Source organism: Plecotus auritus (assembly GCF_963455305.1).
Source record: "Plecotus auritus genome assembly, chromosome: 12".
Taxonomy (NCBI): domain Eukaryota; kingdom Metazoa; phylum Chordata; class Mammalia; order Chiroptera; family Vespertilionidae; genus Plecotus; species Plecotus auritus.
The window spans coordinates 35907669-35921840 of record NC_137778.1 but is presented as its reverse complement, the minus strand read 5'-3'; the positions used below and the strand labels follow the sequence as shown (position 1 = coordinate 35921840).

At 54.1% G+C, this 14172-nt stretch overlaps 1 protein-coding gene across 1 annotated transcript in view; it reads left to right on the top strand.

Moving 5' to 3' along the window:
• The window catches only part of VANGL1 (VANGL planar cell polarity protein 1), a 43969-nt gene that overhangs the window by 5296 nt on the left and 24501 nt on the right, over positions 1–14172 (top strand). Inside the window, exons 2-3 of the mRNA XM_080649497.1 lie at positions 3824–4027; positions 11774–11906. Of these exons, the coding sequence (XP_080505623.1) occupies positions 3957–4027; positions 11774–11906 (204 nt within the window). The 5' untranslated portion in view covers positions 3824–3956. The remainder of the gene's footprint in view (positions 1–3823; positions 4028–11773; positions 11907–14172) is intronic.

The following is a 14172-nucleotide window of genomic DNA, read 5'->3' as shown; positions in this document are numbered from 1 at the left end:
TTGACATTCCTGGAGGCATCCCGGATCGCGAAAGGGGACTGGGGAGGGCTCCAGGGCATGTCTGGCCCGTCTCACCCAGTCCCGATGAGCCAGACCCCAGCAGCAAGCTAACCTACCGGTCAGAGAATCTGCCCCCTGGTGGTCAGTGTGCCTCATAGGGACTGGTCGTATGGTCAAGCGAACAGTTGGACATATTAGGCTTTTATTATATAGGATTGTTACAGTTGTTCCACTTAATTATTATTGTTGTTAGTCTCTTTATCGTGCCTAATTTATAAATTAAACTTTCTCATAGGTATGTATGTATAGCAAAAAACAAAGTACATACAGGGTTCGGTACTATCCGCGGTTTCAGGTATCCACTGGGGGTCTTGGAAGGTGTCCCCTGTGGATAAGGGGCCTGCTGTCTTTTGAAGCTCTGACATTGACTTTTAAGATGAGTTCACTCTGGATTTTTGTCACTGGGCTGCCTGTGGCTGCTTCTTAACCCCCCCTTAGATCTCGGACAGGAGTTCATAGTGATGATGGGAACCGTCTGATGCAGAAGAAGGGGCCTGGGCTCTGCAAAGACTGGATTCAGTGAGGAGACTGCAGGCTCTCTAATAGGTTAGCCTGGCGGAAGTGGGCGGCTGAGAACGGGAGGGGGGGGTGGAGGGGAGGAACCTGGAGGACCAGGGCACTTGGTGATGGGGGAGGGTGTGTGGGATGAAGGGGGGGAGTATGGAAATGGCACGCGGTGGAGTTACAGGAGCCGTAGGTAGGATGATTGCATCGCCCTGAAGGAGGAAATTGGAAAGGGGAGGCCTGGACAGCGGAGCGTGTTATGAGGGTGATTGATGAGAATCCCGGGTGGAGCAGAGCACCTGCGGGGGAACAGAGCATGGGGGGCTGGTGCTTGCTGGGTACCTCTATGTTCAGAGTATCCTGGGGGTAAACAATAGCTCTGGTCTCCAGGATCTTCTATTAGAGTGAATCCACGGCTGGGGAAGAATGGGCGAGTTTGCGTCTTGAGGGGTAACTTGATGGGGCGCGGGGCGGGCGTGCGGGAGGAGCAGTGTCATTGCATCACATCGATGGTGACACCGCTGTGTACGTTGGCGTGGCTGTGCCCCGGCCTTGCCAGTGGGTCTCGCCAGCTGCTTAATGAATATGGTGGTGGATGAATGGATAGATAGGCTAAGATCTAGGGAAAGGAGGACAGGGACGTGCCTTTGGATTAGGCTCATCGCTGTTGCTGGCCAGCTAAGAGCTCTTCAGAGGAGAGGAGGAGGATTGCGGTGACAGTCGGGGGGTGGGGGGCGGGTGGCAGCACCTGCAGACCCCCCTTTGATAAGTACAGTCAGGGATTGTGGGAGAGAAACTGGGCAAGGGCGGCTGGTAGGTTAGGTGCAGCCTTTTCCCAAAGAGAGCAGAAGGGAGAGGGAGAGAGACAACACGGTTTCCGTGGCGGGACGTGCCTGGAGTTGCCTCAGTGGATGGCCAGAATTCCTAATGAGGATGAAGAATGGCGTCCGCTGGCAGAGAGGGAAGAGGAATGAAACGTGGGTTACCAGGTGCCAGAGGCATTACGTAGGGAGTCTCCATGGATGCTCACAGCCGCCCGAGGAAGTTCGGATGAAATGGCCTCGAGTTACAGGGGGAGAAACTAGCCCAGTGAGGTGAGCGTGTGCCCCTCGGAGTCATGGCCAGGAAGCCTGGACAGCACCAGCTGGGTCTGCGGGGCTGGGGCCGCCCGCCTCTGAGCCCCCAGCAGCAGGTGGCCAGAGTTAGCTAGAAGTTGGGCTTAAAGGGCAATCAGGAATTCCGGTTTGGAAGGCAGAGAAAGGGTAGGCGTTGTGGGTGTGGATTCTGAAAGGGGAAGCGGCAGTCAGGGTTAAGTTGCTCGTGAAAATGGTTGGGAGGCAGAGGAGGGAGCGAAAATGATGAGCGGGCTGGTGAAGTCTTCTAGGAAAAGTGGGGGTCGGTCCGAGAGCAGAACTAACCTTTTTTCAAAATGCCTACAACATTTGTCATCAGTTTTCACATTCACAGCCATCCCAGAAAGTAGGCTGCTGGTTTCTCCTTAAGGGATGAGGAGCCCGAGGCTCCCCGGGGAGCCCGCCCTGCTCAGGTGACAGCTCCTTAGCCAGGGGTGGCTGCAGTGCCAGCCCAGGGCCACCTGACTGCAGGCGAGCCTCCCGGTGGGAAGACGGCCTGGGCGCTGCTCTGCCTGCTCCTTCCCCACAGCTTTCCTCCTCCTGAGGAAGACAGCAGGGCGTCAGGATTTGGACCCGGGACGGGCATCCTGGGAGTCACGACATTCATTTGTCCAGTACTTGGACCCACGCTGGGAGCGTTCCCACGTGTAGCTCTTTCCTCCTGCCAGCAGCCCTGTGGCACACCTTTTACAGGTGCAGGTTCGGAGAGGGTTAGGACTGCGATCGAGTCACACAGCTAGGAAGCCAGTGGGACCTGGATTGGCACCCAGCTCCGGATACTGCATCTGCTCACGCCTTCAGATCAACCCGTGACGATGGTGGCTGGTTGGTGGGACAACGGAGGAGACACGCTCGAGGCCCGTGGCCAGTCCCAGGTGTACTAGGCAGGGGAGAGCGCTGGCTAGAACCAGGTCTCCCTCTTCTTCCCGGCCCCTGGATGGCAGAGGAGGATGGAAATGACCAGTTATGGCACCCAGGGCCAGGGAGGCGAGTCTGGGTCACAGACCGCGGAGGGGAGCGCGCCCTTTGCGGGTGGCGGCGGTTGCTGGGGCCAGGAGCCTGGCCTGTCCCCCGCCCCCTCCCCCCCCCTCCGCCGTGGTGGCTGCTGGGCCAGGAGGCCTTGGTGATTTCTTCGCATTTCTCTCACCGGCTCTGTTTGCAGTGTGAGCTTCCAGGGCCCTGGAGGGGGGAGCCCTGTTGGGCGGAGCCCAGCTCTGGGGTGATGGGCGCCACTCTCAGATCTCGGGGGTTCTAGAAGGTAGCATGTGGGGCTCAGGAATTTACTTGGAAACGTTGCTCATTCATTTTTATCGCCAAGCAACATCTAATGCAGATGTGGGAAAAGAGCGAGGAGCCTGCAGCTCATCCGTCACCTGCTCTTTTTCTCTGATGTCGCCCCTCATCCCCGTCTCTCCCCGCCTGGTTTGATAGGGTGGTAACTGCCGTGTGGATTCGGTGGTCTCCACAGCCCGGTAGCCTGCTTTTTCCAGTAGCCATGCCCTCATAAACCTCTCCATTCTTCATCATTATCATTGTCAACGGCCATATGATATTTCTTTGGGAGGATAAACCCATTCCTCTGTTTTGGGGCACTTAGATGGTTTCTAGCTTTTTACTATTACAGACAATACGGTAATTATAATTTTTCTTTAAAAAAGAAATTAGTTCCCTAAGATAAATTCTCAGGAATTTGGGCTCCTGGATTAAAGAGACGGAGAACTTTCCCCCCCTTTTAAATTGGCCTTTGGAAACTATGAGCAAATCCCTTTGAAGTGACTTTCCTGGGTATTGTTTTTGTAACCAGCAAACTGGCAGTGGGGGCCGGGTATGGTGTCGGGCTGTGGGAAGCCACTACCCCCAGCCTGAACCTGTGGGGGCTGGGCTGTATCTGGGAAATGGCCAAGGGCCAGGTCTCACCTGCCTCCGGTCTTCCTGCTGCTGTGGCCAGGGGCGTGGCTTGACTGTCACCTACCTGTCTCCCTCCCAGATGCCTGGGGGAACCTGTTGCTGCCTGAGCATGGACACCCCCTGAGCATGGAGACTCCCGAGGGGGCGCTGCTCTCATTACCCTCCAGCCCTGCAGGTTGGCTTTGAAGGCTGATATCTGTTTTCTCCCCTTTTCCCAGAATTTGTTCCTGTGGACCAGTGGCTCCTTGATTCCCAGGCCCTTTGAGGTGTCGGGAACCCAGCTGGCGAAACTCTCTACCTCCCCGGAGAAACAACACCTGCTCCTTCACCCAGAGCGAGCTGTCCATTGCTATGGATACCGAGTCCACGTACTCTGGATATTCTTACTATTCCAGTCATTCGAAGAAGTCCCACAGACAGGGGTACGTAAGCTGCAGATGCTTCCACTTTTCCTTGTTGGGGAAACTGGCAGGTTGCAGGGCTGTGGGTGCCCATGGCTCAGTCCCCGGTGCGTAAGGAGCTGAGCTTACGGAGCATTGAACTTGTACGGGGTGGAACCCCGCCACCAGGTTGCATTTTATTGCTTCCGTTATCGCTGGTGACCTTAATTTCTCACAATTGATTTTAAACGAGCGTTTCTCTCTGCAGAGGACACGTTTTTCCATTTCCAAGTACTTCTCATAGATGACAGCCCTCCACAGCTTTGCCAAGAATGTAAATGAAAATTTGAAAAAACATGTTAATTTACTGCTTTTCAGCCAAAGCTGCTGACTCAGGGTCCGTTCTGTATTTGCCACGAGGCTCGTACAATGAAGTGGGGTTGGCCTGGTGTCCATTTGGGTTTGGAAATCGCTGTCCTGGGCACTGGGGGCTAACCCCTCCTCTGAGCACAGGCGCAGGCACGCACGGATGTTCACCGAGCCTGCTGTACTGCAGACCTACTGAGTGTTTGGCATGTAAGGAATGAGGGGATGAAGTTGGCAAAATTACGGTGCTGCCACTTCCTCAGGCTCATCTGTGAAATGGGCATCGCAGGACCCTCCTCACAGCGCTATGGAGAGGGTTAAATGAGGCTAAGATTGAACACAGCACATAGTAGGAGGTCACTGACCAATGGCTGCATTAATGCTATGAACGGCCTTGCTTTTAAGGCCCAGAGTCAAAGGCCACAACTGGCCACTGCCCAGAGGCCCCCCTGTGGTCCCGTCCTGCGTGGCCTGGGAAGGTGACTGCAGCGGCGCCTCCCTGACTGAACAGGTCCTCCTACAAGCAGCTGGATGCAGATACACCCGCAGAAAGGTCCGGAAGGATGCTCTTCCGGCCACCAGGAGTGTCAGCCACAGGGAAGGGACTGGGCCAGGGGTGGGCAAACTTTTTGACTCGAGGGCCACAATGGGTTCTTAAACTGGACCGGAGGGCCGGAACAAAAGCATGGATGGAGTGTTTGTGTGAACTAATATAAATTCAAAGTAAAGGAGCGGAGGGGAGAGCAAGAGAACCGGATAGAACAGCCGGATCCGGCCCGCGGGCCGTAGTTTGCCCACGGCTGGACTGGGCACAGACAGTGACTGATGGACGACTCATGTCTCCGTTATCTTTCTGTACTCATTCAGTCTTTGCCTAATGTGAAATTAAAAATATGAATGGAATAAAGGAGTGAAAAAAACGGTTAGCAAAGATTGTTTAACGACATGAAAACGTGTTGGTGAGGCCATGTTGTAAAAAACAAGATCCACAACTTGGTATGTTATCGTAGCTCTATATTCTGGTGATAAAATGAATGTTACCATATTGACCGTGTCCATCCGCGGGTTATTAGGGATCAGAATCCGTCTCTGGGATTATTAGGGTTGTGAGGATGTTTTTTCTTAAACTTCCATAATTTTCTGAGTTTTCATGTGTGGCTGTTATAAACCTAAAAATTTGGGGGGGAAGTTGCATTGAAGCCCAGGTAAGGCTCCCGTGATAACAATGTCATCACAGACTTCAACCAGTGGGTAGACAAAAACATGATGATCTCTGAACGCATACTAATCTGGCCACTCAGTGGATATCCTATATAATAAAAGGCTAATATGCAAATTGTCCCCTCGACCAGGAGTTCGACCAGCAGGCAGGCCGGCCAACGGCCCATGTCCCCTCCCCCTGGCCAGGCTGGCTGGACCCCACCCATGCACGAATTCATGCATGCACCGGGTCTCTAATACACACACACACACACACACACACACACACACACACGAGTGGCCAGATTATTATGCATTCAGAGATCATAATAATCTGGCCACTCAGTGCATATATACTAGAAACGGGTCTTTCAAAATAGCGCATCTTTGGACCTGCCTGGAAAAAGCCATTCCTCATCCGTATGCCAAGCTTCCCTTCGCACACCACAGCGGTGGGAGCTGGAGCTTGGGCTTCCCGTGGTGTTCGGAGCTGAATAAGGAGGACACCTTGCAGCCTTCTGAGGAGGGACCGTCTCCGGGGTCCTTTATCTACACGCGTGTCCTGACGGTCATGCGTCAGGGCCCCTGCTCTGCTGTGTCCTCAGGACTCTTGGGGCCCCAGGAATGGATCCAGGACGGCAGTGCCTGTGTGAAAAACTAAATGACTGAAACCTCGCATGAAAAGAGCACGTAGAACCCTCAGTACCTCTAGGACTCGTGTGGAAAGTACTTCGCAAACAATGATACAAGCTGACGCATTTAATGAATTAATCAGGGGATGTTACCGCGCGCCTGCTCGGGAAAGCTGCGGGGGAAGGGTTGGCCATGAAAGATTTATGGGTCACTCGTGGCTCTTTCGAATGAGCATCGCCCGCCTGTGGTGACTGTCTGTCTGAGGGCCCGTAGGGCGAGTCACTGTGGAGCAGGTGACAGCCGGTGAGGCAGTCACAGCACCCTGCACGGCCGTGCCAGCAGGCCCCGGGGCCAGCCGAGAGACTGCCACCCAGCAGTGTCCCTGCGTAGGCAGCCCTGCTCCGGACCCGAGGGGAATGGGATGGAAGGGAAGCGGAGGAGAGGAGCGGGCCTTGCTCTCGGGTAATTTTACTAGACCCTCCACCGGAGAGGAAGGGTCAGTGCACCAAAGCCAGTGTGCACGAGGTCGCCGTGGTCACCTGGGGAGGGTGGCTGGGTTTCAAGCAGACGACGGGTGACTCTTGTCTAGCAGAGAGGTCCGTGCGCCGGTTTTGCGATGGCTGCCCTCTCCAGAGGGTGTCGGTTAACTTGCTGGGAAAATGGTGTGGGCCGACCCCGCCAAACCTTTGAGTGTGGAGCCCCAGTTCCCTGAGTTCAATACAGCAGCGGCCAGCCTTGTTCAGGACCACTTGCAGAGAGCCCGCTAGGACATCGGTCCTCATCCCGCATCCTCACAGCCCTCCCAGAACCCTGGGCAGTGGGACCCCCATCCCCCAGGTGGTAAGACTGAGGCCCAGAGGCACCAGGATTTGCCTGAGGCTACCAGGCTAGTAGGTGCCATAGGCAGGTTCAGGCCTTTGGAAGCCCGTGCTTTTCCCCTGGGCTGTGCAGGAGTAACTGTCAGGGAAAAAAGCAAAGGAAATGAAGGGTAACTCATGTGACTGATATGCTAAAACGCATTGTCCAGAAGAGGGCTGTGGAGCTGTGGGGGGCTGGTGGCTTGGTTCCCAGGCTGCAGAGTCAGTGGGAGAGGAAGCAGCCGGGGCCCCAGCCGTCAGCAGACAGAAAGGGCAGGTAGTGGGTGGTGGTGGAGAAGGAAAGGGAGGAGTACCCGGTGGGGCCGGCTTTCCCCAAATAGAAAGACAAACAGCAGACACAGCGCCAAATCATCTTCCCAGGAAATGCAGACTAAGGAGGACCTGGGTGGGACTCGCCAGGGATTCTGGCTGGGGCCAGGGGGGTTGCAGCCGCCGCCAAGGGCTCAGCTCCAGAATCGCCTCAATAGGTGCGTTTACACACGCGCAGGTACAGACACATGCTGGGCCTTGGCGTGCCCTTGCCTGCTCCGCCTGCCCCTCTCGCACACGCATGTGCACAGATACGCTTATCTGTACGCATACAGGCAGATGTTGCATGGAAACGGACTCGGCGATAAAGACACCGAAGTTCCTGTGGCGGACACAGCTGCTCCGCAGAGGCAGGCGCACGGGGGACCGGCCGCTCAGACGGAGCTGGAAACACCCCGTGGCACACGTTTCTCTCGGGTTTGGCCGCCTTACTCCCCGACTCCGGTCGCATCCTCTGATGCTCTTCACTGGGAGCCCTGCCCAGGGGCCCTGGGCCCTTCCCTGGAGTTAGGGCATTGGGAGCAATCGGATGGGCGTCGGGCCTGTGGCGTTGAGGCGGCCATGCTGTGGCTTGCAGCTCTGTGAGGGAAAGCACTGGCCGGTGTTGGACTTTGCTGTTCAGCACCGGCTCAGAGACCCTCCCGGAGCAGGCCTTCAGCACCCGTGCTTCTAAAAGCTGCAGGGTAGTTCTGCTCCCTGACTCAAGGACAGTACAACTCGGCCCATGCTGAGTTGCTAGGACGATCTTTACACTCACTTCGACTGTGCGGGGGAAGCTCTCACCCTGGCGTCCCTCTGTCCCATGCACGCTGTCCTGTGTCCCTCTGTCCCATGCCTGCTATCTTGTGTCCCTCTGTCCCATGCACACTGTTCTGTGTCCCTCTGTCCCATGCCTGCTATCTTGTGTCCCTCTGTCCCATGCACACTGTCCTGTGTCCCTCTGTCCCATGCCTGCTATCCTGTGTCCCTCTGTCCCATGCACACTGTCCTGTGTCCCTCTGTCCCATGCACACTGTCCCGTGTCCCTCTGTCCCATGCACACTGTCCCGTGTCCCTCTGTCCCATGCACACTGTCCCGTGTCCCTCTGTCCCATGCACACTGTCCCGTGTCCCTCTGTCCCATGCACACTGTCCCGTGTCCCTCTGTCCCATGCCCACTGTCCCGTGTCCCTCTGTCCCATGCACACTGTCCCGTGTCCCTCTGTCCCATGCACACTGTCCCGTGTCCCTCTGTCCCATGCACACTGTCCCGTGTCCCTCTGTCCCATGCCCGCTGTCCCGTGTCCCTCTGTCCCATGCACACTGTCCCGTGTCCCTCTGTCCCATGCCCGCTGTCCTGTGTCCCTCTGTCCCATGCACGCTGCCCTGAGCCCTCCTCTCAGCCTCCTCCTCCTAGTGCTAGTTTAATAAAGCAGCTGCTGGATATTGTGACTTGGTTCATGCTGCAAGACACTTCCCAGACAGCCGACTTCCAAGCAGATAGTCCAACAGCCCCTCCGCCAGGGCATCTGGTGGGAGAGCCTTGGGGACCGGTTCCTGGATCACCTGGGGTGCTGGTGGAAAATGCAGTTCCTGTTGTCTCCCTTCCAGAGGAATCCTCGGTGGGTGGCGCCAGCGAGTCTGCACCCACGCCCGCACCCCGCGGCTTCTCTGCACTCGGGTCTGAGAAGCACGGGTTTGGGGTTTCTGGCTCTGGGGATGAGAAACGCTCCTGGGTTATCAGATAGTGGGCTCTTCTCTGGTTTACCCTGATGTGACCAGAGGAACTGATAGGCTGCCGCGTCTCCTTTGGGTGCTGTCGGGCCCTTCACAAGTCAGGCTGGGTGGGTGGGGCTGGAGTGATGGCGGGTCCAGGGAAGCTGTTTCCCGCCCTGGTGGTTCCACCTGCTGTCTGCCTGGTCACATGGTGGGACACATGGTGGAAGAATTTTGCTTCCCCTGGAATCTGTGCTGTCACAGGATTTGACCCATGGGACCGGCGACTAGGGAGATGGGTGAGGGCAGCATGTGACGTGGCTGATGACAGAGATGAGAGCAGGAGGGGAAAGGGAACAAGCGTGAAATCGGACAGGAGGCTCCTGGTCTGGCCTGGAGGCGGGGGACGCTGGGAGCAGCGGTTCCAGACTTTGCCCGAACAGTTCGCTCTGGCAGGCGGGGAGTCACCCGGTTGTGTATGGGTGTCACAGTGAGTCCTTTGGAAGTGATTGTTTCGGGCAGAGTGTTGGCCACTCACTCCGCGTTGTGCTGTCCTAGGTCACAGCCCAGTCGTGACTCCTAGCCGTAGCTTCAGCGGCGTCTTTCACAGCTGTGCTGGTTCCTCAGGTACAGGGTGTGAGGATGAGCAGCAGGGATGTTCATGCTGCAAAATCTCCCAAAGGCTTCTCAGGTCAGTGCGGCACAGTGGGTATCAGTCGAGGCAGGGAGCAGGCCTGGGTTCAGATCGCCCTCTGCCACGGACTGTGACTTTGGGAAGTCACTTAAACTCTTTGAGCCTCAGTTTCCTTGTCTGTAAAATGGGGGTAGTAATACTGGCCTCAAGGTTATTGTTGGGGCCCTAACCGGTTTGGCTCAGTGGATAGAGCGTCGGCCTGCGGACTCAAGGGTCCCAGGTTCGATTCCGGTCAAGGGCATGTACCTTGGTTGCGGGCACATCCCCGGTAGGGAGTGTGTAAGAGGCAGCTGAATCCATGTTTCTCTCTCATCGATGTTTCTAACTCTCTATCCCTCTCCTTTCCTCTCTGTAAAAAAATCAATAAAATACATTTTTTAAAAAAAGGTTATTGTTGGGGTTGAATGAAATTAATACAATCGAGCACTTAGTGAAGTGCTCTAGGAAGTGGGGTGGGCGTGGAGCGGAGTGATTGGCAGTGACCTCTCGGATCTCTGGGCTGTTTCCCTGGTTGCCTGGCTAAAGTAAAACACCGAGTTGACCAGAACACATCTACTGCTAGACTCTGATTTACAATAGATTTAAGCTATTTAGAGATTAGAGTGCTATCATGGAAGCATCAGAAGCCCTTCAGCTCTTTGAAGGGCTTACCCATGCTTATCCTAGGGCCGTCCTGATAAGGCAGGAGTTTGAACAGGACACCTGCTTGTGGTGTTGTTAGCTAAGTAACAGGTTAATGGAAGGTGTGCTGTGGGGGCAGGAAGGGCTGTGATTGTGTGTTGATGGCTCATTTTACATCTCTTTCTGCCAAGGTACACACTTGGCCCTCGGCTGAGAGGAACAGCCATAATGATAGTAGCTACTGTGTATTGAGCACTTGGGCCACACCTCCGTCATCAGCTCTGCCTGCACTACCTCTGTGGTGGTATCATTATCCCCATCTCACAGGGGAGGACACTGAGGCTTTCAGAGATGGAATAACTTGTGCAAGGCCCCACCTATAGTCGGGGCAGCGCCGAATGACTGCTTGTGCCCCAGGGTCCACGGTGCAATGCTCTGTCCCGCCTGGAGACTTGGGAGTGAGGACCGTGGTTGGAGGAAGGAGGACTGACGTCACGGCGGCCTGTGGGACAGGAGGTTGAGGGAACTTACTCTGGGCTCCTTGGGTTGCGTTGACTGTTCCCAGTTGGGGGTGGATGATGTCCAGGCTGTGACCTGTGAGGTTTGCACAGGGATTGATTCTTTTTTCAGTTTCAAGACTGACCCACAGCAGGGTGCTCACAGTCACCCGGGGAGACCACCCAGGATTAATATTATCCAGCAGCCTATTGTCCTTCGGACACCTGAAAACATGCACGCACACACACACACGCACACACGCACACACCTTGGCATCATTTGTCCCAGCTTCTGCTTGTTTCTGTGGCTGTCTTTGAGTTCAGCTGGAACCTGTGGGAATGACTTTGAGTTTGACGTTGTAGGAATGAGGAGTAAATGATTCTCTGTGCTGGTTTAGAATTTCCTTTCTTCTTGTCCAAAGGTGTAGGGTGACAGTGTGTCCCAGATTTTTTTGGACAGACCAAAGCGTGACGATTTTGCAGTGTTGTCCCAATCAGAATCAAAATCAGGGCAGAGGCGGGGCCTAGAAAATAAGTTCAGTCAAATTATAGCCAAAGCAAGGCGGTCATTTTACCGTAACGATGTGCCTTAGCTCCACAGATTCTGAAATTCGCAGTTAGGGTATAAAAAAATACGATCACTGTGGATGGAGGTGTAACAGTCTTTGGGGTCCTGGAATAGCAGGAAGAAAATGCTAAAATCACCTTACTCCTTGTGGGGGAGGAAGAGTGGCGGTCGGTGGGTATTGCCATTGTGTGTGTGTGTGTATGTGTGTGTAATTTTGCTAAATTCAAATTGAAATTTACAATATATTTGGATGAGATGAGAGTTAATTAACATGGGATAAATGTGCTAGCTGCTGTTGTTTTGTTTTTGTTTTTTTTTCTTCTTCAGGGAGAGAAATAGAGAGAGGCACAAATCACCCCGGAACAAAGATGGCAGAGGATCCGAAAAGGCTGTCACCATCCAGGCGCCCACCGGGGAGCCCCTGCTGGGGAACGACTCCACTCGGACGGAGGAAGTTCAGGTGAGGGTCCAGGGTGGTCTGTAAGCACATGGCCCCTCCATCAAGGCTCTTTTTGGGGATGTTTTTCTAAGTCTTGTAGCCGTAGGTTCTCTTGGGGTTTCACCTTTATTTTTCTAGCATGTTAACTAGTTTATCTGTGTCCTGTGGTTTCTTGTTGGTCTTACGGGCAGCCTGTGCCGCCATTGGCCAGCTGGCGGATGCTGCTGAAGTGTGACAGGCGGGCCTGCTATGAGTCGTGTTGGAAAGAAGCCAGCTAGGCTGGCACCAGGGCAGGGGAGGGAAAAGTGTGGGCTGCAGTGTCTGGAGACTCACTGCAAGAGGAACAGGATACAAGAGGAAAGGACCCTCCTTCCAGAACCCCGAGTCATGTGGGGAGAAGAGCGGGGTGGTTAGGACAGCCCTGAGTGAGCATCACTCCTGGACATGACCTTGACCGGGGGCTACGTGCTTAGATGCCGGCTAGGAAAGCACAGATGGATGAAACAGGCCCTGGGACACACAAAAGACCAAAGTATATCAGGCAAGTTGGGGATGGGCCGCAGTTTGTGGCTTGGGGGTGCCAGGGCCGCACAAGGACCCACAAGGATGCATGTGCTCCGTCGGGAGCAGCAGCTCCTACATCCAGGTACTTGTCACTGCTCAGGAGCGCAGGGGTTCTGCCTGTGGGCCTGGGTCCTGCATAGTTAGGAAAGGCTGGAAATGAGCATTTCATGTGAAATCTCCCCGTTTTTTAAGTACTGTTGGCTTAACTGTCGCGGGTCTGCTTATACACGGATCTTTTTCATTAAGGACAGTCCTGGAAATGTGTTTTCCCGTCATTATGATTTTATGAATAATATTTTCTCTAATTTACTTTATTATTAGAAAACAGTATATGATACATATACAAAATGTGTCTTAATTCTTTAGGTTATTGGTAAGGCATCTGGTCAACAGTAGACTATTAGTAGTTTAGTTTTGGGGGCGTCAGAGTTATATGCAGATTTTGACTGTGCCAGGGGGTCAGTGTCCCTGACCCCCACATTGTTCAAGCGTCAACTGCTTTGATAATTTATGAATTTTTATAAAACATTGTGTGGGGTCTTCTCTCTGGGCCCCCACTGTCTGGCAGCCCATCTGACTTAAACATCTGAGCTACACTCAGAAACATGTTTGAATGCCCTCTCCAGCTCATGAAATAGATGCATGTCCAGCCTGGGCCCCAAATAACGCGATGTGTGCACACAGCTGTAAGGAGGTAGGACTGTGGATCAGTCTCTGTGTGCGTGTGGGGTTACACAGATGTGCATTTCTGAGCAGATAGATGGCTCCTCAGAGCATCCAGGGTGCCCTCGGGACCCAGAGCTGCAGCTGCGGGACGAGGGTGGGGTGTGTCCAGGGTGAGTAATGTCTGTAGTCCTCACTCTCTCACTGCCCGCCGTGGCTCTGGGAGGGCCAGGGGGCTGGAGGGTCGGAGGAATGGTTGGATGGTTGGGGCCACTCCCGAGTGGACCACCCTCAGTGCCACAGGGGGTCCATTCCCTTCTAGATGTGGATCCAGGGGTGCTGATGGCCCGTGCGAAGGCACTTCTTCTTTGCAGCTTCTCTACACCTTGTAGCTCCATTGGGAAGCTGTGGGTGTTGACACCAGGATGATGTGATGGGAAGTGCATGGAAATGGGCATTGGGGGGCTGCACTCAGCAGCTGTGTGACCTTGGCAGTCACCTTGATGGGCCTCAGCTTCTTCACTGAAAATATAGGGACATGGATTCGAGGGTCTTAGATCCTTTCTGTTCTAAGAACCTCAAATGAACCAGATAGCCCTTTGGCCATCTGCAATTTTTTTTAGGCTCAGATGTGCTCACATTCCTAACATGGACAGGGATTTAGTTAGTGACGCTTTGGCAGGAAAAAAAAGGCGAGGAGCTAAATCAGAGAGCGTGGTGGCCAAGAAAATGACTGCAAGATCCTAGTCATGGTTTCAGCATTGCATGTCCACCGAAGACCAGGCCCAATACAGCGCGTGGAGTCCCGTGTCGCCTGCACTGAGAGCATCACCAAGTCGGTTATTGTAGGGAGCCTGTGAATTCCCCCTGGATTAAAGCAAGGTGCCACCTTGGAATGTTTCCCCCTGCTTGTGATTTTTTTCTTTTTTAAAAATTGAAATAAATTTACACCCGGAGAAATGAACAGACTAAAGTGTACAGTTTGATAAACTTTAAGAGCTGAATATGACCCATATAAACGCGTACTCCTATTGATAACTGTATTTCCATTACTCTAGAA